At 40.4% G+C, this 24977-nt stretch overlaps 1 protein-coding gene and 1 long non-coding RNA gene across 3 annotated transcripts in view; one reads left to right on the forward strand and one right to left on the reverse strand.

The window, feature by feature from the left end:
- tbkbp1 (TBK1 binding protein 1) overlaps positions 1 to 24977 on the reverse strand; it is a 79834-nt gene that overhangs the window by 24628 nt on the left and 30229 nt on the right. For both annotated transcript variants that reach the window (XM_085169629.1, XM_085169630.1), the window contains exons 2-5: positions 17481 to 17742; positions 9206 to 9331; positions 4351 to 4455; positions 1867 to 2014 (exon numbers count right to left, since the gene is read on the reverse strand). In XM_085169629.1, coding sequence (XP_085025755.1) covers positions 1867 to 2014; positions 4351 to 4455; positions 9206 to 9331; positions 17481 to 17726 — 625 coding nt within the window. In that variant the 5' untranslated portion in view covers positions 17727 to 17742. The remainder of the gene's footprint in view (positions 1 to 1866; positions 2015 to 4350; positions 4456 to 9205; positions 9332 to 17480; positions 17743 to 24977) is intronic.
- On the forward strand, positions 9331 to 12531 carry LOC146512297 (uncharacterized). The gene is made up of 2 exons (XR_014875625.1): positions 9331 to 10270; positions 10625 to 12531. It is a non-coding gene; the product is annotated as an uncharacterized LOC146512297 (long non-coding RNA).

Genomic DNA, 24977 nt, shown 5'->3' on the forward strand with positions numbered 1-24977 from the left:
CTTCCTCACGTATAAATTAAGGGGGAAAAAAAACATTGTTTACACCATTTTTTCCAAATATTCGTGAAGGTAATTTGAAGCCGATGCAAAGTAGTACCTCCTCCTCATGAAGGTATACTATCAGCAGAGGCATCTGTTGAGGTGGCAGTGACACATTTCTTCCATCTTTCAACCGCCCACATTGTTGGAGAGGGCAGAGTTTAGCTTCTACTCACTCTAGATCAGTTGAAGTCAACAGATCCTCCTCCGTGCAGAAGTAGACTGCATGTCCTATCCTGAATTCGATGCTACAGTCACATAATGTACTGACTCGCTGAGACAATTTGAATTTAAAATTTAAAATCTAAAATCCTACGTTTGTTCACAAACTTTTTAGTGCTCTGCCATGTTTGCGGAGTCTATAGAAATGCATTGTAATAAGTCCTGTTGTCTCAAGGGTTTTCCAGCATTTCGTAACGCACACTAGTCACAAAACAGACCACTCAACAGTACAGATGGAAGCAACAGCTGAATAATACAGATAAATCCCCAAATTTACAGAGCAAGTCACTTTACTGCAAATGTTTCTGAAGCCAGAATGAGTGAATTTCAGTCACCAGCACACGCATAGATTACAGGTCTTTCTCTGTGAGTGGGGAGTAGGAACAAAATGTCCAGGCTGAGTCTTTCTGACAGGCTGCGGTCTAACCTGACCTCAATTAAAATGCTTTTTAAACAGACTGTTGGATTGGATCAAAGACTCCATGAACAGGAAAATGCTGAGCAATATTATAGAGTGATAGTTGTTTTCTTGTTTTTTTGTTTGTGTAAATAAAATGCACAAAAAAACTCTTTTACACTTTAAATCAGTAAGAAGAGCCAAGGGTGTACTCTGCCTCCCCACTGATGGTAGCTGGGATACGCTCACGATAAGGATAAGTTGAAGAGAATAGATAGATTGATGGATGGGTGTATCAGGAAGAAGTCAGGCCACACTCCCTGTAAATCAGCTGATCCCTTTCTATGCATCCTACTGGCAAATTTTACATCACGTAGTCTGTTTAAGTTGCTTTAACCTTTAGCCTACAGTTGGGCTTATAGCGGTGGAGTTTCATTTCCGTCTCAGCACCTACTGTGTCTCACTTAATCAGGGCCAGGGCCTGTTGTCACTGCCTCTTGCTCTACTCTGTTCTGTCCTGTCGTGACATTGCTCTCCCAATTACTGCAACAATATATCGTGACTAAAATCAGCAGTTGTTCTGAATGGCTACACTCAGTGGCGGGACTATGAAAAGACGATAAGCTACACTTTGATTCAAATACAGATGCTATAAGTAAAAAGGCAAATCAACATTGCTTCTGTTTAAGAGAGTTGCTTTCATTTTTTACGATTTGCCTCAACAGGCTTCAACAGTCGTACCAACTGAGGGTCAGCAATGAAGTTGGGTCAGCAGCACAGAAACTCCAGCTCCTCTCAGTTTGAATGCTGGAGTTACAGAAATGATCAGACACAAAGCTTCCTAATCCAACTTCAGAAAGCTATGGGGGCATATTCTTTCCAGAGCTACTTAGCCATTCACCGAGCACTTTTGGAGAGAAATTAGTGCACTCCCTGCTTTATAAGCACGCTTTTTCACAAGCTTGCTGAATCATACCAGGCTGGTTTTGTAATTGCCATAATTGGGTCCGTAAACTCTAGGTCAGAGTTCATAAATGCATCGTGATTTCAGCCTTGGTTTGTGGTGTGAGTGGTTGAAACTGATCACCATATTGCCATTTCTCTCTATTGAAACATTTGATGCACACCAGTGCTCATATGGTTTATTCAAAATCAGATATATAGATGCATCGTGAAGATATAGAGAGTAAGATTGCCGGATCACTTACTGTGTGCGTCTGGGCCAGCATGGAGCTGCAGATACTGCATGTCTTTGCTGTGCAGCTGCATGTTGAGTTTCTGCAGGGAGTTTTCCCTCTGCCTCAGAGCTGACTCCAGGCTCAGGATCCGCTCAACGTGTTTCTCCACCAAACTTGTCTATAATCAAACGCACATTCAAATCTTTCTTTAAAATCACCGGGATTCAACTATTTACTTAGGTTAAAAATGTTACTTAGTAAATACGGATAGAGAAAACACTTCCAGAGTTAGAGCTGAGATTAAAGAAACATTTGCTTTTTTGGTAACTTGGTTATCACTTGTTTGCATTTGTATCATTACCCCGTGATGTTTGCAGATAATTCCTCTGTTGTGTTGATGCCACAATTTTAGTTTTTGTTTCTTTTGACATCAACTAGTTGGTTAGAAATGGGGAAGCAGGGGTGGAGCTGAGCTAAGGGACTGTGTGAACTTAGGGAAGATTTGTTTGTTCGTGTGTTTTAAAAGTGATTTGCGTACTTCCTTGCAATGCACATGGTTGGTAAATAATACAATATGTGTTTAGCATTGAGGCATCTTTAGAAATATAAAGAAGAATGACTCCTGTGGTGGATGTTGTCAGCACAGAGGCCTCAACTCGACACCAAAAACATCAAAATCCACAGAAGAACTCTGACACGTTCTTTAATATGCTTGAAAAAAAGCATCCCTAGATTCAAAACACGCCTTTGAAATTAACTTATGAAAAACTATTAATGGTATTATGCTTCTGAATCCTCACTTTACTTTAAGTTCTGTATATTATGTTAGTAAGTGAGTGAAAGGATGGAAGATAAAGGTCAATGAGGCCCAACAGGTAGACGGAGCTGAATTAACAGCGAGCCGCAGCTTCAGGTGACATTGACAGTGTCTCAGCTGTTGGCAGGAAGCAGTTCCAACATCTTTGGTGCACTTTATCCCTTAATCACTGAGACCTCTGAAACTGCTGAGGCTTCTCTGTATGATGGACTTCACTGTCATATGAGATGGTTTATTAGCATAGAGGGCATTTAGGGGAAGACCAGCCAGCCAATCTGTTCAGCTGGAAGCTTCGGGCGGATCTGGATCAACCTTGATTTGCTGTGTTTAAAAAAATGAGATTATTTTCTTTGGGGAAACACTGAATGTTTCAGCTTAACGCAGTTTTGTTTAGAGCTAGAGGAGAACTTTTAAAAAATGACTTTTTCACACCAAGGACAAATCACTCACTATAATAATTCATAAACATGTCTGAGGACAGTTACGTATTAAAGTAAAGTGAGCTTTTGTATTTTGCTTTCGGTGACAGCTATTAGTTTAAATAGGTGTCTTCATTCAAGATGAGTGCAAACACTAAAGTTTTACTTTTGTAACTACATGTGTTCCACATTTTTTTCAGTCATATATTCATGTCCGGTTTGAGGTGTTTGCAATATCTTTGGATCTTGCCTTTATTTTGTAGATGCACTCTTTTATATTTCCTTGTGTTTAATCTTTTTCCAAATTTCCTTGCAAGTCTTTGTTCCTGTATTTTTTTGTTTTATTTTGGTCATCACTCTGAGCTTGTTTTACTTCCTGTCACTTTTTTGTCCCACTGATTCGATTCACCTGCCTCCTTATTTTATTCCTTGTTTATTCGGAATCCTATCCTATTGTCAGTCTGTCTGCTCTCCTACTCCTATTCGGATTCTGTCTGCAAGGTAGATTTTTAGCAGCAGTAGGTTTCTGCTTCTCATCTGTCGTCCAGGGTGCATTATCCAATCAGCTCTGAGCGGCTTTGGTTGCATCCAGGCAAGAGCCGATTAGGAATCGCACTTACTGAAGTGTAATCTAATCTCAAAACCACCGGGAATTGTTAGGCAACAATTTAGCTTTTTTATTAACCCATTAAAATTTATATCCATTCATAAACAATGACCTCAAATGGAACTGGGCTGGGATAGATGTGGACAAGACCCAACCAGACAAAGGCTTTCAGATATTCCTCCTTCCAGCTGTCGTCTTCACCAGCTGATCTTAATGTTTTTCAACGACTCTGCTTCTCCTTTAAGTTTAAATCTCAACCTCATCTTTTCTGTTGGATCATCTTTTGTCGGGACTGATGCTGATTAACGTCCTAATCATTGCATTTCACACACGGATGATCATTCTTTAAAAGCTTAGAAGTATATATGATGTAGTAGAGCATAATCAATGCAGGACTCCAGAATCTGAGACATCTGTAGTTTTAAAATAAAAGCTTTCATAAAAACGATGAAACTACACACACAAGTCAGCGCCACCATCCACACACTTTACTCAATTTTGCGATTTGTCTGTTGTCTTAGTGATGTCAACCATGAAGAGTTTCACTTTTTAAATCTGGTCCCGATTACCAGGACGTGAAGCTGCGAAACTTAATGAGCCATATGTCTCGCAAAGAAAGCTTCTGCAAAATAATGAACGCGCAGAGCAGTGAACTGAATAATGCCTCTGACCATCTTGTCGAGATCCCTCTGGAGGTTGTTCTTCTCCATGTGAATCTTCTCGTAAGCCTTGATCACATCCTCCAGCTGTTCCTCTCGCTCCTTTCTCTTCTGGAGCTGAAGCGAGATACAGAAAAGGAAAAGGGTTAGTTTTTTCCCCTTCATTCCAACTTTTAAAACTTCTTCACAAAGAACAAACAAAAGGGGGGTACGGCTTTCATTTTGAGAGGCGTCAAATGCGTTGGTTGAGAAACTGTTGTGTAACCAAGCAAATTTGGGGCACAGAAATCCTGAAAGCTCAGCGTTTGCCTCATCTCCAAAACAAGGATGTTCAAGTGTGTTAAAATGAAGGATTTCTTGACATGTCGCTGATCTAATCTTCTTACAGTGTGGCATAATACGAGGGGTGAATGCCACTGGATGCCATAAAGACAGACAGCTCTGAGGGCAGTGACATGCACCAAATTGAGAGAAATGAGGACATTTTCAAAGCAGATGAAGGCACAGAAGTGAGCCTTTTATTGAAGAATATGGAAAAATATGGTCACTTTAGACTACGCAGAAAATGGGAGTGGGAGCAGCAGCAAGGGAGTGAGATAAACAGAGGACAAAGAGGTATATCACGGCTGTGTGGTGGAGCACTGAAGCCTATTCAGTGTGTCTATGGTAACATATGCCTGGGGAAAAAAAAAAAACTGGCACCAAGGCGTGTGCGGCTTGTCAACAGCATCGTGACGGAGGCGAGCAGAATTACTCCAGAGCTGGATTTCTGTCCTGAGAGGCCCACAAACGCACGGTTTCCTAAAATAAGGAGATATATTTATTATCACGTTTTACATTTGCACTTCAGTGTAGATACTGTGGGCGGGATTGTTTGTTTTCCATAGTTGGTATCCCTTCGTAATTAATAGTATAAAAGAATCAGTTAACAGTTATTAGTAGTACTTAGCGCTAAAGGAAGAATACAATACTCTGAGAATCTCGATGAAAAGGTGGAAGATTGTTTTTTTGGTTTGTTATGAATGCGGAGTCCTTGAATGGAAAAAAAACTGTATTACTGTACAGTAAAAGAAAAAAAATACATCCATAAACTCAAAAACGTGCTTGTCAGCAGTTTAATAAACGCGCTTTTTGTGGTGCTATGCCACAGGTGTCGAACTCCAGGCCTCAAGGGCCGGTGTCCTGCATGTTTTAGATGTGTCCTTGATCCAACACAGCTGATTTAAATGGCTAAATTATCACCTCAACATGAAGTTCTCCAGAAGCCTGGTAATGAACTAATAATTTGATTCAGGTGTGTTGAAATGGGGTGATATCTAAAACCTGCGGGAAACTGGCCTGGAGTTCGACACCCCTGTGCTATGCGGTTCTGTGATATTTAAAAAAGAGAGAGTGAGCGCTATGGGCCAGAGGAAGATCATATATGTTCGTTTTTTTTAGGTGTGCTGTGGCTTTAAAGAGCAGAAGCCTTCTGTGGTTAGTTTGGTTTGTTCAGTAGCTGAAGGCAGCGCTATCACGAGAGAAAACGCTGAAAACTCTGGTTACCTGGAGAGCCGTACAGTTGCAGTTTAAAGGGACAGCATCCTTAAATCAAACATACTGGTGGAAAAAAAACAATGTAGAAGCACCTTTAGCAGCTACAACTTAGAAAGTAATTATTTTCAGTATGACTTTGTTGGTCTCTGAGGCAGAGTTTCGGTCCACTCTCCTTCGCAGTGTTGCTTCAGGTTTGAAAGCATTTATTTTGCAGCTCTCTTAAAGTCCGGTGAGGTTGAGGTCTGAACTTTGACTGGGCCCCTGCGACACCTTCCCCTTTTTTCAGTCTTTCTGCTGTGCTTGGGATCATTGCCCTGTTGCATGACTCGATTTGGAGGACAGAAGGCCTCACCTCTAACTCTAGAAAAAACAAACCTAACTCCAAAGATTTGGGATGCTGTGTAAAACATAACTAAAAACCTAATGCAATGATCTGCAAATCTCACCTATGTTTTATTCACAATCAGTGTTGGTCAAGTTACTTGAAAAAAGTAATCAGCTAATCAACTAATTACTGATTACTTCCCCAAAAAAGTAATCCCATTACTTTACTGATTACTGATTACTTATTTTCAAAAGTAATTAATTACTTAGTTACTTAGTTACTTAGTTACCCTTTAAAAACACGATTTACAACCTGAATAGGTGATAAAGCGATAGATCTTTCAGCCCAGTTCTACTTTTTCTGCATAATCCATCATACAAAATGTAATCAAATGGAAAAGTCTCTTTTTAAAACTTGTTTTATTAGTTTTAATCTTTTAACTTTATGCATCAAGCAAAAATTTAATTATATGCACCATTCTCTGACTGGAAGAAATTAGTTTAACATTTAAACCTATTTTCTGCACATTCCAGCACATAAAATAAAATATTTTTTGTGTTTACACTCAGTCTTTCAAATAGATGCAAGTAAAACACAGCAGAAAATAAATAAAGTCAAAGACTAGCAGTCCTGTTGCTCTATTTTCACCTGTAAAGCAGGAGTGGGGAGGGCGGAGGTTTACCCTGGTGCAGGTGTGCCGCAGCGGTCAGTGGAAGAATCTGCGAATTTCCCTGTGAGTTTCCCATTACGTCGTAGCTACTCGGTGCTTGCTCGGAAGTTTAGGGGTTTTTTTGCTGTAAAAAGAAGTTTTCTTCCCACGCACAACGGACACTAATGTTTTTGTCACTTTTTATGGAATCAAACTCAAAGTAAGGTCAGTACTTCCACGCTTTAAACGCTGCACACTCATACTCTCTCTGCACTCGATATATTATCCATTGTTGATCTGCACACAGCTGTTGTCACGAACGTCGCACTTGCTTACGTCATTATCATGAGACATTCTCGCAAAAAAATCACGGTTTTAGTAACGCAGTAACGCAGCGTTCCTACGGGAAAGTAACGGTATTCTAATTACCGTTTTTGCAATAGTAATCCCTTACTTTACTCGTTACTTGAAAAAAGTAATCGGATTACAGTAACGCGTTACCCATCTCTGTTCACAATAGAATATGGAAAAAAATGTTTAAAATGTCTAAACTGAGAAAATGTACCACAAGAAAAACATCAGGTATTTTTGAAGTTCGTGGGATGTGCATAATAAGATGCAGATTTTCTGGAGAAATATCTGTGCAGGCTGATATTCAGTATTGGATGCCTGTGATCTTTGGGCCCTCAGGCAGCATTGCATTAAAAACAGGCATGCTTCTGTCATGGAAATCACTGCACGGGCTAACTGTGCCATCCAGTAATGCAGGTTAGCAACTGCAAGGTGCCTGGATCCTGCAAGAGAAGCTCAAATAATCATCGCATTATGATTTGTTGTCTGCAAAACACATTAACACACTTCTTATAGTGGACGAAAGTGACATTTTATTAAAGTCCACTTAAACTAATGGTTTAGCTTTATCAAAGGATCAAACACAGGACTTTAACCCAGAGACTCGGGCCTGTGTCCCATATGAAACCAAAAATGGCAAAAGCATAAAATTTATATTTTCAGATATAGCTTTTTATTTTGCTTTGACACTAAAACTGCTTATTTATGTTTAGGAAGGGGTGAAAGTTCAAATAAAAATAGACTAAGTCAGAAACAAAAAATTAGGAACACCAACACAGAAATGACAGACCTTGTGATGAAAGTACAGTTATGTATATTTGGTTTCAGAGGTAAAGGACAAAAAATTCCTCACATCAAAGCAAAGGTGAAATAAAAAGAAAAGATTTTGTAGGAGTTTGAAAAAAAAACCCTGATATGTCTCAGAGCGTGCGTATGTGGGTTCACTGAGGGAATCGCTGAAAAATATTATTATACGCAAAACGGGGGCAGAAAAAATGAAAAAAGCATAAGAAAGCATCCTTATATTCCCAAAGCGAGTGTTCACATGATGGTGTGATGATACATGAAACTGTACATTTATAGGCTGTACAGTAATTCAGTTTTCTCTACCTGCCTTTGATTATTGGAGGTCACCACTTCATTGAAAATATAAGGTTTGTGCCTGTCAGCATGCATAGGTGTTTGTGGTCAGGGTCTTGTACCAACAGAGCATGCTCGTGGAGCCAAGACCCTTTTAATCACTCTGACTGCATGGTACCAGCGCCCCATGACCTTGTATGTCCCACGCTAATCGTTTATGCTGCTCCCATAAACCATTTCCTTCCCTTTGTTCTGCTGTGTAGTTCTTTTTACCGCTGCTGCTACCAGTTTTACCACGGCCTTCCTGTGTCAGTCGTTTCTCACTTGTATTTCCCCACGCTCTTGTTCTCACAGACTTCGAAACAGGAGAGTTACAAGTGAGAAACAAGTAGTCCGAGCACATTTCGGGCGCAGCCATTCATCAAGCTTTTGGACAGCGGGAGCACATAAAGTCCACAATTAGTGCTTGCGTGCACACATTATGCGTGCACTAATTTAAAAATGTGTGATGCCTGTGTGTTTGTAAAAAGGCGCGCCTTTTTTTAGCATTTGTTTTCTGAAGGTTTACACGATAAGCACATCTGTAGCCAGGTTTAGACCCGGTTATACCGCACCACCAAAACAGAGCACCAGCATGAAAATCCTGTGTCACACCGCTCCTTAAAAACACGCAATATGAGTAATTTTGCTCGTGCAGCAGCTTTAGTACTTAATTAGTTCTGGACATCTCTCAGTATATGTCCACCAGGGATGGCCTCAATTCATTTTTAATTCAATTAATTCACAGGAAGGGAGGATTTCTGTAGAATTTGAGAGTGTGATAAGCTTTTTACTTCATCCAGTTATAAAAAAATAAATGAACACATTGTAAAATGGATTCCCCCCGATATTTTTCCCCAATCTCAATCCTTCCCCTGTTCTCTTACCTCGTGGGTCAGGGCGTTGACTCTCTGCTGCAGGCTGCCGTTTTCTGAGTGCAGCATCGCCGTCTCTTTGCTCTCAAATGAGCAGTAGGAGTTAGTGTCCTCACCAAACTCATTGATCATGGGGAACTGCAGAGGAAAAGTAAACAAGAAGACAAAAGTACATTGAGCTTGTTTATATTTGTTGTTTGCTTGGTTTTGATTTTTTGTTTTTGCTGCTGTATTCTGCAATTTTTCATGAGTCCACACTGTGATCATGAATGATTCATCTTACATCAGCTGCAGCTTCTGTTTGGCCCAGATATCACTCATAGGATTGGGGAGTAGGGGGGTATTTTTCAGAGCTTTTAAACTAATTTATGAATTTCCATGTCAAGTTGTTCCAGTCATATTTCCTAATTTCGTCCCACACGGTGAAATCTGGGGAGGGCCTATTACTAAGCTTTGTCGGTCAGCCTATCCATCTCTAAGTTTGTCCGTCTTCTCGTGTTTTGCGGGAAAAAGGTTGGAGAACGATGAAGCGCTTTTTAAAAATCACCCTTTCAAAAAATGTCATTTAAGATCCCTCAGATGAATGCAAACAGCAGCTGGTGCCTAAATCAGAAACACTGCAGTTCCTCAAATAGCCACTAGATGGTGACTCGGAAAGCAAGTCAGTCCCCATAGACTCCCAAGTTAAAGTGCCCAGCTTAACAACAACAAACAAGTTTACAGCCTAAAAACAAACTTTTCGTCTCTGTTGCTAACTTTCTTCTTGATAACAACTTCTGAGGATGTGAATTTATTTATAAATCCAATTATAATATAAATTCAACTTCCGTAAAAAGTAAAAAGTTAAAGTTACACATCGTTAGGGCGGAGAGTGGCAGCTTTGAAAAGCATGCCATACTAGCTTTCTATTAGGCTTCACCTAACGTGATTGAACAAACTGCAGGTCCAAGAAGGTTTTATTCCTGTTTTGAGGGCCTGTTGCTTATTAACCAGTCTCCCTGTCCTTACAGATGGCCGCCTGGTTCTGCCAGACCAGGGGTGGGCAATTCCAGGCCCCGAGGGCCGGTGTCCCTGCAGGTTTTAGATGTGTCCTTAGATGTCAACCCCACTATTAAAGTTAAAAGACATGACATAAATGAGGCCCTGGTGGGTTCCAAAGCAGTTTGCAGACAAAGTAGCAAATATAGGCAGGCTAAAGCAAGTAAAACAATTAAATAAAACATTAACAACTGGACAAAAAGGAAACTATCAGCTGATGTTGGCTGCTATTGCAATCAGCTGATCTGCTGGGACTGTAGGCTGAGATTGACTTTGTGGTCTGCCTGAACTAATAATATAGTCAATTTTTTATCATGCCTCCCAGGTATGTAACGTCTCTCAATCTACTTCAAGGGTCTCAAACTCCAGGCCTCGAGGGCCGGTGTCCTGCAGGTTTTAGATGTGTCCTTGAACCAACACAGCTGATTTAAATGGCTAAATTAGCTCCTCAACATGTCCTGAAGTTCCCCAGAGGCCTGGTGACGAACTAATCATGTGATTCAGGTGTGTTGACCCAAGGTGAGATCTAAAATCTCGGGGCCTGGAATTGCCCACCCCTGTGCCAGACGATTCTTCTTGTTAAAAAGGAGTTTTTCCTTCCCACAGTCGCCAAGTGCTTGCACATAGGGTATTGTCTGATTGTTGGGGTTTGATGTCTCACCTTCACTGTCTTCAAATATTTCTAAAACCTAAAAATGTAGTTTACTGAACACTTTGTTATGCATAAACTACAAATAATACATTGTTTTGCGTCAATTCCACATCCAGTAAACCTCTCGGGTATGAGGGGAAACCCACACACACCTCTGAGGTGGTCAGTTAACCACGGAAATTTGCCCCATTAGCGATACAGGTGGCTTGTTTGTCTTTAGCCTGTGGCATTAACACTGTGTGGACTACAATTGACAGTTTCTTTATCAGAGGTTTAATCATTTATGAGCACGCTACAAGTGACTATTTATCTGTTTCCATCATTATAACACTACAGTAATTTAACAAATGGACACAGATTGACATCTACAAGGTAAAAAATGTATAAAAAATAAACAAAGACAAATTAATGACATCTGCTTCTTGGATAAAAGTAGGTTTTCACATTCTGTGTCTCATATGGTCCCTTTTAGCTTCAAAAAAGTCTTCTTTTTTTTTAAACTTAAAACCATCAATTTCCTATATTTTTATGTCTGTCAGAAAGATCAAAAGCCACCACGCTCAGTCTGTCCAAGTGCTCTCGTACTTAACCACTGTGAAGCCCACGATTTCCCACGCACTTCTACTAAAGAGCTATTTAAAAAAAAAAAAGAGCGACAAACATCTAGTTTCATTTAAAAGAAAAGCATAATAATTATTTAAAACACCTGTTTATTGCAGGTTTTAGTAAGCGTAAAGTAAATTGCTAGTGATTGGCACTATTTTCACCGTTGCATTAATACACATTTGGTGCCTTAATGAGTATTTCAACTCTCAGAATTGTGTATGCGAGACTGACTCAAAATAAACCGCAGAGTGTGCTCATGGTAATGAAGGAATATGTCAGCCAGTGCAACAGCGAGGCTCACTGATGTGTTAGTAATAAATTCTGACAACAGTGGAGCTCTTTAAGAACAGCAGAATCAGGCACAATACTTCTAGTTGGATCAGTGCTGATTTGTCTTTGGATGTGACTTGTTGACAATCTGAAAAACATAGAAATTGCTAGTTTTATTACTAAGACACAGGCAAGGAAGTAATAAAAGATGGCAGAGAACCAGCATTTTAGCAAATACAACGCTTACATTTAAAATATGCTGGAATAATTTCATTATATGTAGCTGGATTGATGCCGGTGTGATTTATTACATCGTCATAACTTTATAAAAGGAGTTAATGGACTTTATTACATTTACTGTTGTTTTCTAGTGTCAGTGGTCACGGTCCTGAACTCCTGTAGTTACCAGAATGCTTTGATAGAAACATACACGTTATATAACTGCGTGTGTCGTTCAACCTAAATGAACACATTTACATTTAAAGTGCCTACCATAGGCTCAGAGGGCTATTCATTTTCTGTGTGAAGTCATTGTTTTGCTGATGCAATGTCTGTTCGAGGAGCAAACATCCCTTTTCCATTTAGTGCAACACCTCTCTCTGCTCAGTTTAACAGTAAATGTTCCCAACGTGGGCAATCCCGGAGGGCATCAAGTATTCTCACGCCGCTGAGCATCAGGAACGCCGACAACAACCTTGATTTACCCACGAACAAAGCAACAAAAAAAACCACTTCCATTTGTATCATTGCAGCAGCTGTGCTGAGGAACCTTGAGCTACACTTAGGACTACTAAAATGTCTTCCATTTGTAACTGATAACAGCTGGATAACAGCTGGATCAGGTGTTAAACAGTATTTGTGCCATGGCTTTTGGTTTCCGCTCTGTTACTTCCTCCTTTCTTTAGTAATGCTTGGTTCTTGTTCATTCCAATTTTCTGCAACACCTGATACCAAACAGATAATCATATTCCCCAGTGTATACTTTGCTGCATGTGCAAACATCCATAGAAATACAGCATATAAAGCAGAAAGCAGGCACACGATTGTCCGTGAAACATTAAATGCATTAATGTATTGTTTAGGAGTCAGATGCTCTTCAGATGAACTCAAAATCGAATGGTACTTTATGACAGAGCCTCCACCATGTTTCACAGATGGCTGTAGACTCTCACCTCTCTCCTGCCCTCCATACATATTGATGGAGTTTCAAAATTGGAGTCATCGTGCTGTAAAACCAGGCATTTTAACACGGGAGTCTGTGAAAACTGACTTCCCTCAAGTGTCCACTATAAGAATTTTTGGCACTTCCACATTAGCTTCATTTGTCAGCTCCGGAGGGCGATGCTTAAATATTCAAAGCTGAAAAAAGGCACATGTTCTATTTACATAGGCACAGGTGTGACAGCTTCTACTCCACACAGCAAACATCTGCACCTGCTCTTCCAAAATCAACATCTGTCTCTCTGGGAGAGGGCCCTGAACAAACCACAGTTTGAGAGTAAGTCAACAGCAACGTGGCGGCCTGAAGCCTCGAACAACAGCTGCTCACTAGAATGATGCAGGACTTCGGTCTCACTTCTCCATACCTGCCACCCCTCTCGTGCATTTCCAGCACATCATGTTTTATCTCTTGCAAACAATAAATCATAGAAAAGCCAACAAAATTCATTCAGAATCTCACCCTGACTCTTCAACCTGGTATCACGGCAAAATGTGTAATATACACACAATCAGAAGTAATTGTGGGAAAGTGTTTAAACAGAGATTATTACCACATTTACATGTAAATACATATTAGCCGCCTAGCTTAATTGTTTCTGGTAATTTAGGACCCGGGAATGCACTTTTTTGCTCACTACCGCCTTCTTGGCTTTAAATGTATTATCTCCCCCTGCTGGAAATGCAACATCTGCACGTGTGCCCATTTTACGGGCACGGTTAACCGGCATGTCTGTTGCACCCTTTGTGGTGATCAGTGTTGGGGAGTAACGGAATACATGTACCGCCGTTACGTATTTAAAATACAAAATATGAGTAACTGTATTCCGTTACAGTTACCGTTTAAAAAGGTGGTATTTAGAATACAGTTACTTTGTTGAAATAAATGGATTACACGGCGGTACTTTCCTGTTTCATATTGTGGCGGGTCAGGACTGTTTGGGTTTTGTTTGACAGCTACGTTCTGTTGTTCCAGGTGGCAGCGTTACGGTTGCCATGGTTACAGGGTGACGCTCTCGCTCTGCGTGTTTCCTGGGTGAGAGAGCGCCTGTTGTTGTTGTGCTAAGCTAATAGGCAGAATGCTACAGGTATAGCTCTAAAGAATGTAGCCTCATAGGCAGTGTTGCCAACTTAGCGACTTTGTCGCTATATTTAGCGAGTTTTCAGACCGCCTAGCGACTTTTTTTTAGAAAAAAAGTCGCTAAAAAAAGACGTGAAAGTGCATATGGCTTTTACTCTCAACAAGCAGCGGGTGCTGTAACGCAGTCAGTTCTTCTTTTACTCTTATGCTGTTTTGTGGATCAGGTTTAAAACTACTTATAAACACACATACACAAAGTAAGCCTATTTCGGGTCACTTTTGCCGGTCCAAGCCCGGGTAAAGGAGCAGGGTTGGAATTGTGACATTACAAAAAACAATAATTGCTAAAAGAAATTTAATTTGTAGTTCTAAATAAATTCTAAATGCATTTAGGATGTTTTTTGCTCACTTTATGTCTCGTCCACGATGTTATTTCTCTCTCCAGCAGCATAGGTTACAATGACATTAGCATGACCAATTATGCAAATTAGATGATGACGTCATTTAGCGACTTCTAGCGACTTTTAGGACAACCAATACCGATTTTCCTTACTGAGGAGTTGGCAACACTGCATCATAGGCAGTGTAGTCCGTGCTGCAGGGAGAATGGACTCTGGCAGCTGCCATACCCGTTATGTGTCTGTGAGCGAGGGAGGGAGAAAAAGGAAAAGTACGAGCTGTCATTGAGCAGAAACTGGAGCTGGAAGCATGTAAATATAATAATAACCACTGCAGCCAAGAAGAGAGCCTGACGAGCCCAGTTGTAAGTAAGCTATTAAGACTCGACTGTACACCGTGTTCATGTTTTCCTCTGAAACAATAAGTCCCGTTGCAGCAGCCTTTCAACGCCTCTCTCTGTAAGTAAAGCTATTTTTCGGCTATGAGCCTGACACAGAACCCACCGTATTAGCCAGAGGTCCCTTTACTACGGTTCGGAGCCGCGGACTTTCAGTAACAGTAATAAATCACAGCAATAGTACATTCATGTAGTTGTAAACAGCATGATAATATATTAAGTAATCCAAAGTATTCAGAATACGTTACTCTCATTGAGTAACGTAACGGAATACGTTACAGAATACATTTTGGGGCATATATTCTGTAATGGAATACATTTTAAAAGTAACCTTCCCAACACTGGTCGTGATATCGGGTCGGAGTCGTTCTGGTTGACTGTTTCTTTCACAAACAGTCAACTCAAACATAGCTGAAGCTTAAAATTCTCCCTGGTAGCTCGTAATACTGCAACATCTTTTTGGAACCGTCTTCATTATCACAGCAGCCTCTTTCACAATTTTTCAGTCATTTAAAACATTTTGTTCTCTGTTCAGATGCAGCAGAACAAGAGCTACACTGTTAATGATGCTCTCCAATACTGTAAGCAGTGCAGATTATTAAAAGTCCTTGTGTACCTGAAGGAGAATTAGGCAGTGAAGGCAGATACATCACTACTTCGTAGCCATATTATATCTAGAATAAGTAGACCACAGACTAATGATGATCACAATGTAGGAGTGTTTTTTCTCCAATCTTTCTGTGTTCTTAATTTGAACCGTTTATCTCTCCCTTGCTCCGTACATCATCATCTCCCTTCACTCCTTCATTTCTCACCCTCTCTCCGTGTTTATCAACGCATGATTCCGCCCATGTTGCTCCTTCTTTCCACTTCTTTTCCCATTTTTCCTCATTTTCTGTCCTCCCACGCTATTTCTTTACGCTCATTTGCCTTCCCTTTCCCCGTCAAATCAACGTGCTGGTCCAACCACTGCTGCGAGGTGGATTTCTGCCTCACCAGCTTTCTCACCCAACCAAGAACTGCTTTGATATCCACCGACAAAGTTGCAGGTCCGGCTGTGCAGAAATATTTACTGTCGCTGACGTTATCTGTGGGAACTAAGACGATTTTGCTTGAACTCTTTGTCACAACCCTTCTGCTGAATCCCAGTAGATTTCAGTGCTAATAGTGTACATTCATGCACTTAATCAACCCAGTTTTGTCAGTGACAGCGAGCACTTAAACTGAGGGATGGGATGTGTTTTATATGCAAACCTGTAAAGCCATACGTTAGTGATGTTATTGAACGAAGCCTTGCAGCACACGCTATATGCATCACGTTGACACGGGGAATTTACATGCCTTTACTTGGTGGCACAGAAAATGCATGAATAAATATGCATAAATATGCTTTTATTCTCGGTTCAGATTTACTGCAAAGTGTGTTTTATGCAACTCATCGAACAGAACACAGATACGAGAATCAATTCGCTTACTGTAGCCTATCAAAGAAAACTAAATGTGTGATTTCCACATCTCTTTCTTGCTTGTGAAGTTTAAACATATCAAATTTAACAACTCTAATGCAGGCTGTCACCTTAGAAGTAAATGCCAGCACCGAGAGCGTATTGGGTGGGGAATTAAAAATCTAAACTTAAAAATATACAAAATTGACTGTTTTCTGCCGGCATTGCTTTCATGCCTTATTTGTAGCGATAGTTTCCCTTTAGCTCCCGATGAAATGCTCCTCTGACTGACATTCATTTTGCATGGAAAAAGTGAAATGATGTACGAAACACAGCCTGAAGCAGAAAGCCTGAGTTAATAAAGACACCGCTGGAAGCGTGAACAAGCAGCTGAACATCTGCACCTAAAAAAGTATCCGAGTATGCACATGAGTTTAATATCTCGCTAAGTTTGTTGTGATGCGTTTATAGACAAACTCCTGAGGTCTTCAGCTCGTCTGGTCTCCTATGATTTTTTTTGACACCTCTGCTAGTTGAGTAACTTGAGTGGATTTAGTTCGGGATTACGTAACAGTTGCACAAAACTGCTTCATTCTTGGCTTTAAGCCTTTAACTTTTCGATTTAAGTTGAATCTCGATCCATAAAAACTTTGGAAGGACTCCTTACAAATAAAAGAAAAAGCAAAATACATATCAAACTGACATTATGTTGATGTCCTCAAGAAATGATCACAGACTAATCTGGATCGATATAACCTTCTAGGCTCAGTGCATACAGACAAATATTTGGAATTCATTTCAGGCTCTGATACATGTTTACAAATGTCATTTAGTATTATTTAAAGGGGAAAAATTTGGCTTCTGTGCCATATATCACAGAATAATTCCCTCCTTTCAGATTAATGTTCGTTCTCCAGCTAGCCAAGGATCAAAGCCGACCAATCACAGAGAATGAAAGCTCCCTCTTTCATCTTTTTTCATCTCACAACTTCAATAAAATGGAAGGTGAGTGGACAGCAGTCTCCCCTTTTGAGCAACTTTCAGTAAATAAAATAAAAACCACATTAGCCTCATCCTCTCCAGTACTGCAATTTTTCTGTCTGATACCAACAAGGTCAAAAACAACTGTGCGAGTCTGAATTTGCTGTAATGTTTGACATTAGGAGTGAAAAACTCTTCACCTTGATCTCATAGATCTTCAGCTTCCTCTTGATGCTGGTGTTCTCCCGCTCCAGGCAGGCCAGCCTGGTCTTGATGTCCTGATAGGCGGTGATAAGGGCGAAGTGGGAGGTTGAGTAGACTTCATCATGGGGCAGCGGCGAAGACCGCCACGCAACGCTGCCGCAGCCATCCTCCTTCAGGCCTCCTGCGTCGCCGCCTCCACCGAGCAGCCCCAGCTCCCCTCCGCCTCCAAACAGAGATTGCATCGCTCAGAGCTTCAAGCTGAGGGCACACAGAGACAGATATTTGCTTATTAATTATTAAACTGCCAGATTGTTTCCATTCAATTAAATGTACCATCCAAAAATAAAGTAATTAAAAAAGAAACGTTTCATAACTCTGGCTGGGGTCGCCTCTCGGTGCTACAGCAGCAATCCAAAAAACATCAAGCACTCAGCTACTCGCAACAAACAAAAAAGAACAAAGCAGTTTTCTACCGAGAGCAGTCGGACTGCTGGAGCACACAATGTAAAATATTCAAAAGCACAGTGGGTACCGAGAGGCACGGGAGGATGACTGAGGGGCACGTGAAATTTAGAGATGGCTTACTGTGTCTTAGGAGTTCAGATGTACTGTAGGTGCAATGATCCAGTTAGCCACAATATCACACCGGGTGTGCTTACGCATAAACTGCCCCCCACAAAAAAAATGCCAGTGCTACCTGATTATTCACTGCCCCGTTCTGCGATTCAAAAGTCTCGTTCTGACAGAAGGGAAGCAAACTCGAGAAGCAGCGTGACCGGTCAGTGCAGCGGACACAAAGCGATGCAAATTTGCTCTGGATAACAAGGTGAGGGAAAGACACGGAGATCTTAACGTGTTTTGGCTTGAACAAATCATCTGTCTGCAATCAGGTTTTAAAGGTACAAAACAAAGAAGCTGAGAGAAATGAAATAAAGAGAAAGCAAGCTGTAGACGGTTTTTAGATAAGTCAGAGCACAGCTTTAGATCATGAGTTCGAAAGATTTTTTTCTTCTTCTTCTGTAAAATCAAACATATTTCAGCATAAAAGCACCCTATTTGAATATGATTAGACTCCGTAGTGTTGCCAACAGATAAAGACTTCAAAACAATCCGCTGCACTGGTTCCCAAATATTTTTGAACCGCTGAGCCCATCCATATATGTGTGTGTTTTAATGGCACTTAGCTTTCAGTGTTCACCCAGACTTTGGGTCTCTGGAGGGCTGAGATGGATCACTGTTTCTTTGAGTCTGTTTAAAATCTTTCCATCACTTCCATTTAAAAATAACAGCTTACTTTTGTGCTTTTTTTTCCTGTTGTGTGCTTGCTTTGTTATCGCCTGCAGGATAACTACACAGACTTCTGCATTGTTTTTAATATTGTGATTTTGGGTCTTTGTTACTTATATTTTTCATTTAATATTCTGTATTATATAATGTAAGTCTATGAAGCAAACGCTGCCCTTGTTCTTTTCTTTCATTTCCCTTTTTTATTTTTTTGTGCTGTGATTTTACAATATATGGCACTCAAGGTTCATCTTTGGATAAAACGCCGCGCTCCCCGTTGTCTCTTTTCACTTAGCTCTCCAGTCACAAAGGAGGGAAGGGTGGGACGCATCAATCATCACATCCCACTCAACAAAAAACGTCTGAGAAGTTAATGCTGCCGCTCTCCCTGCACGGAATAACGTGTCAACATTTTAATTTACGAAGGGCATTTCTGTTGGGAACATTTAGATTGCTGTGGGTCTGAAGGTTAAGCAGCAGTCGGCTAGGGCCAGAAATTTGCAGTGAATTGCTTTTGCGGAGATTCTTTAACAAAGCAAACAAGCACCTGTGGTGATAAAATGTTTTCCGAAGACAGCCTGGTGTTTTCAGCCTATTCAGCCTCCCAAGTTCTCTGTATCTCCTGAGTTCAATTAGCCACTCACCCCAATATAAATACACTTTTCTGAAGTCGGATTTGTATCTTTTTCTCCAGGCTTAACCAGGATACGATGCTTACATGTACAAAACTGTGATTATTAGCAAAACAGTAAAGCAGACGTAATCTCATGAACCCTTTGGCCTTCATTACCTCGGTCTTTTGCATTTAATTTTTGGCGAGAAGTCCCTCACGGGTGCATGAGTAACCAGTGCATGTACTGTAGCTGATATGTTAATCAGAGTATAATTTGCATATGAGTTGGGTTTGCTGTCTTGTTCCATTTCACAGTACTTAAAAAAAACATGAGCTCTGACAGCCTAGACTCCTTGAGTGGCATGATGAATGAGCTGAGTAGCTAGCTGACCACGCTGGCCTCTCCCCTGCCCCGAAGACTCCGGGCCGGGCTGTCAAAAGTGATAAATGGCGCCTGTGATGTCACTATCCTCTTTTAATTCCGCTACAAAGGGCACAAGTGCACAAAAGTCATACTAGACGTAGCAACAGCGGTTTGATTTACTGGTACTAGAGGAGTTACACAACAGCTAGTTGATTTGATGTATACTGGAATGGATGCCTTCCTGACTCGCAGCATTGCCTTGTGAGTCAGCGATTGCCCACTGAGCTATTTTCATCTGCTCCCTTCCTCCACGGTGCTATTTTCCTTGTGTTTCAAGAGAGAGGGGAATAAAGCCTCAGCCAATCTACGGCTCTTTTCCTCGCTGGTCTAACGGGATGATCCAAAAGCACTCCCACGAGCACAGGCACGCACATACACACACTCAGAAAAAAAAAAAAAACGATGAGTAAAATGCACGCGTGGACAAAAATGCCTGTTTGATCAAGCAGTGCCCATCACCTGCCAACTGCCTGGACAGTAGTGTTTAAGCTGGGAAGATATTAAGGCTCTGTGATGTATACTGTGTTGACATCATGCTGTCAAGTCTGAGGCAGTTTACTCTGGCAAACACTGCGTCACTCTAATATCATATCTTTGCACATGGTGTCTCATATAGCAGGAGGAAAGATAAACAGGTTGTACAAAAAAAGGGAGCAGAGGGAGAATAACACTGAATACCATTAAAATGGAAATATTGGTGAGACAGCGATTGGTTTCTTTTAACCGTGACAGAAATGTTTTTAAAACTGCAAATCTGCAATAATCAGTATTGTTGTTTTAGAAATAAAAATTCTAATGAAAAAATGTGACTTCTCATGTCGCCCAACATACAGCTCAGTTTGTATGAATGGTAAATGGGATGATTCTTATATAGCGCGTTTTATCCAAAGAGACAGATTTTTCTAAAAGGTTGGCACAGACAAAAACAGATCTAATTTAAGAGTGAGTACTGCGTTTGCTATATGTTTATATTAAAGTAGGTAAGTCTTCGTTAACACCAGTGTTGGTCAAGTTACTTGAAAAAAGTAATCAGTAACTAATTACTGATTACTTCCCCCAAAAAGTAATCCAGTTACTTTACTGATTACTTATTTTCAAAAGTAATTAATTACTTAGTTACTTTTTAAAAACACGATTTACAACCTGCATAGGTGATAAAGCGATAGATCTTTCAGCTCAATTCTACTTTTTCTGCATAATCCATCATACAAAATGTAATCAAATGGAAAAGTCTCTTTTTTAAAACTTGTTTTATTAGTTTTAATCTTTTAACTTTATGCATCAAGCAAAAATTTAATTATATGCAACATTCTCTGACTGGAAGAAATTTGTTTAATATTTAAACCTGCACATTCCAGCACATAAAATAATTTTTTTTTATGTGTTTACACTCAGTCTTTCAAATAGATGCAAGTAAAACACAGCAGAAAATAAATAAAGTCAAAGACTAGCGGTCCTGTTGCTCTATTTTCACCTGTAAAGCAGGAGTGGGGTAGGCAGAGGTTTACCCTGGTGCAGGTGTGCCGCAGCGGTCAGTTAAAGAATCAGTGAGTTTCTCTGTGAGTTTCCCATTACGTCGTAGCATACTCGGTGCTTGCTTGGAAGTTTAGGGTTTTTTCGCTGTAAAAAGACGTTTTCTTCCCACGCACAACGGACACTAATGTTTTTGTTACTTTTTATGGAATCAAACTCAAAGTAAGGTCAGTACTTCCACGCTTTAAACGCTGCACGCTCATACTCTCTCTGCACTCAATATATGATCCATTGTTGATCTGCACACAGCTGTTGTCACGAACGTCGCACTTGTTTTAGTAACGCAGTAACGCAGCGTTCCTACGGTAAAGTAACGGTAATCTAATTACCGTTTTTGCAATAGTAATCCCTTACTTTACTCGTTACTTGAAAAAAGTAATCGGATTACATCTCTGGTTAACACTCACGTTGTGTTGTTCGGTTTATGTCACTGGTGTCCCAGACATGAGCGACAATGCCAGAACCTCTTGGCATCACTATTAAATCCACTAGATACTGTTAGAAACGTGAGCATGCAGGTTTCATTTTGGAAAGGGGCACTTTCCAACCCAATCCTCTCTCTTCTCCTAAGCTCATACATGGAACGTTGGAGCCTAAGCCTAACCAACAGTGAATGACATCCATGGCAAAACAAATACACAAGCACAATTTTCTGGCTAACAATCTTGTGGCTAACTCATGTGTTATTAGCTTCTGTTGGTGCTAAAATTCTGTTCACATGCACAGTGACAAAGTCAGCTTGGTTTTGTAGTCTGAAGTATACTTCAAAACTCATCATTATGTGCTCTCCTTGGAAACTATTGTTGTTCTGATGCGCTCTGACATCCTAGTGCCACCTGAATCTGTTGTTAGGAATGTTATATTTATGTGTATTGTCTTCTTGTTGTAGTCTGACTGCCAACAACTGAGCTATTTATGTCATAAATCTGATGCATATCTTTTGGATTTTCTTTACACTACAGCTTCTACATAGATGGACGTAACTTCTGGGTCTGAAAAATGAAGCAGAAGTGCCTTAAACGTCCAATTCTTTTAGTAGCCACCGGCTGGGATACCATGGCTCCAAAAACAACTTGCAGTCCTTTAGAGATCATGGCGAGTTTAAGGCCTCGGTCAGTACACTTGTCCGTTATGTAAATTTTTTGTCAGATTATCTAGGCCATGCCCATTGGTTGATGACTTGCTGATTGGCAAGCCATTAGCCAATGAGTGTGTAGTTTCATAGCCAGTTAAAATACAAAGATGGCAACGTTGAAATTGTTTGTCCCAAGGATTAGAAATGGGACGTCACAAACCAATGGGCAATGTTACGGTAGCTACACTGTCTTTTTTATTTGCAGTACTGGACGGCAAGAAATGAGCACAAGATAGTCAATAACAGCGAAATCTGATGATCTATCAGGACAACACAACAGAGGTAAAGTTAACTAAGAATCAACACAGATCATCAGTTAGTCAAAAGAATTTGGTCACATTAACTTTAAAGGTAAAGAAAAACACTGAACAATGTCACGTCACATGTTCAAAGGTCATATTTTTGGTACAGGTGGAACTTCATTGTGTCTCTCAACAACAACAAAAACGTAGTACTGGTAGGATGCTCTACTGCCCTCAAGTGACCCAAAAGAGTTAATACAACTTTAACCACAAAACTGTCCATGTTTGCTTTGGAAGGCTGGCCAAGGTTTTCTTTTCTCATTTAAACATGAGCTCTTGGATGCGATCCAAAGTACTCAGGTAGGATGCCGATTCCATCCAAGCTCGTTCAGCTGCTGTGGCTATTAAACTCTCCATTAGCGCAGCTCGGTTAATTAATTTCCATTTTCACACTTAAACTAATCCCCAGCAAGAACAACATGTTAATATCTGGAAGAGCTGCTTCTATGTATTTATGTAGTTATCCATTTATTTGTTTTGCTCAGCCTGGTAAAGCACTTTGAATAAGTCATGGCAAGATGGTGATATGTTCTAAAAATACAACCTCAGGATGGATTACCAAATGACATTTAAACCAAACAAACCTACAACAAAGTAAACTTTCACCATGTAGTATTGGGTGGAATTATTTACATTAAAAATATACGATCTGCCTACATATAGGCTGCTTATCTAAAAAAAAAAGATATTATAGCACCATGTGGATATTTATATTCAGCACCCCGTGCAAAACATAAATCATGCCATAAATTTGAAAAGAATTATGTGCTGGCCGTGGATATCTGAGTAATTTGCATAGAAAATAATTTCGTCTAGTTGCACAGAGAGTGCCGTGGACGATGATCAGTTTGTCTTCTGATAGGTAAGGACCAGAACTCGGGAACATCTGTGTTTTGTGCTCCTCTCATTTATCACAGTGATGCATCACATATACACACTCACAGCTCCTCTACTCGATATCTTCATGCAGTCCCCTCTTTTCCACTCTTCTATCCCCTCTCTGTCTCTTGTTTGGACCACGAGGCTCATTTGCTGAGGTTCTCAAAGCCCCACTGGACTCCAGGCTTAAAGTCAGACGCTTCTCCCCCAACCAGCTCCCTGCTTCATTACAGTGATTACCGCAAGAAGTCATACATTACCTGGAAGCCACGTGGCAGACACTGTTCCACAGAGACTACCTCCCCCCACTCTTCTTTTCTCACCCTCTTCCCTCCTTGTCCCCCTTTCGTTCTCTCCAGAGATTAAATCACCACTCCCATCCTTCTATGTCACAGTACTAAAAAGGCCACAGACTGCTGCTGTGGAAAGTCTAAAGTCTCGACAACTAAGCAGTTATTGTGTTCATCTTTACACGTCTGTGTTGTGTTTCAATGAGCTACCCTATTATTTATTTTACTTCACAATAGCCTAAACAACAGTTTGATAAGTTCTGGTCTGATGACATTTTCTTCCAGCGTGATTCACGTCTCAAACCGAATGTTATCACATTCACACACTGCAGCACACATTTAAATACACACTCAGAGAGAAAGATATATTACTTGGTCTTTTTTCTGCAGTCTTAGGAGAATAAAAAGAATCCATTTAAAGCCAAAAATACTACAACTTTAGCAGAATAGTCTACAAGATCCCACTAAGAAGCTATCCATTAGAGACTAGGATTCAAGTGCATCTTGCCTCGTGATCGGCCTATCAGACTAAGGCATTAAAAATTCATGAAACATATGGCACTTGAATTTCAAAACAGCACTTTTCAGATGTCAAATGGTTAATTTGCACATTTTTAAATTTCAGATTGGAGTAGGGAAACTAAAGATCAGAAATCAATCGAGCCAAAGGTCTCCCTAAATTTTCAGCTTTCACGAATACCAGCTGCTTATGAAATGTTTTCCATTCAGCATGTCAGCAAAAATAAATTAAAGAATTTTAACATTAGCCACACAGCTATTTGGATTGCAAAGCCAGTCTAATGGTTAGTCCGCCATTGGTCCGTCATTCTGTACCTGAATATTTCATGAATTTCGGAAATTCGGAATAGAAATTGGGCGGGTTCAGAGATTGAATCTTAATGACTTTGCTGATCCAGATTTGTCCTCTAGTGACATTTTATTTTTTCGTTTAAGTAAAACAGCAACTGTTATCCACTGGATGGATAGCCATGCTTACACTATGCACCCCTTCAGGATGAATTGTCACTGGCTT

Source organism: Neolamprologus multifasciatus, chromosome 8 (assembly GCF_963576455.1).
Source record: "Neolamprologus multifasciatus chromosome 8, fNeoMul1.2, whole genome shotgun sequence".
Taxonomy (NCBI): Eukaryota; Metazoa; Chordata; class Actinopteri; order Cichliformes; family Cichlidae; genus Neolamprologus; species Neolamprologus multifasciatus.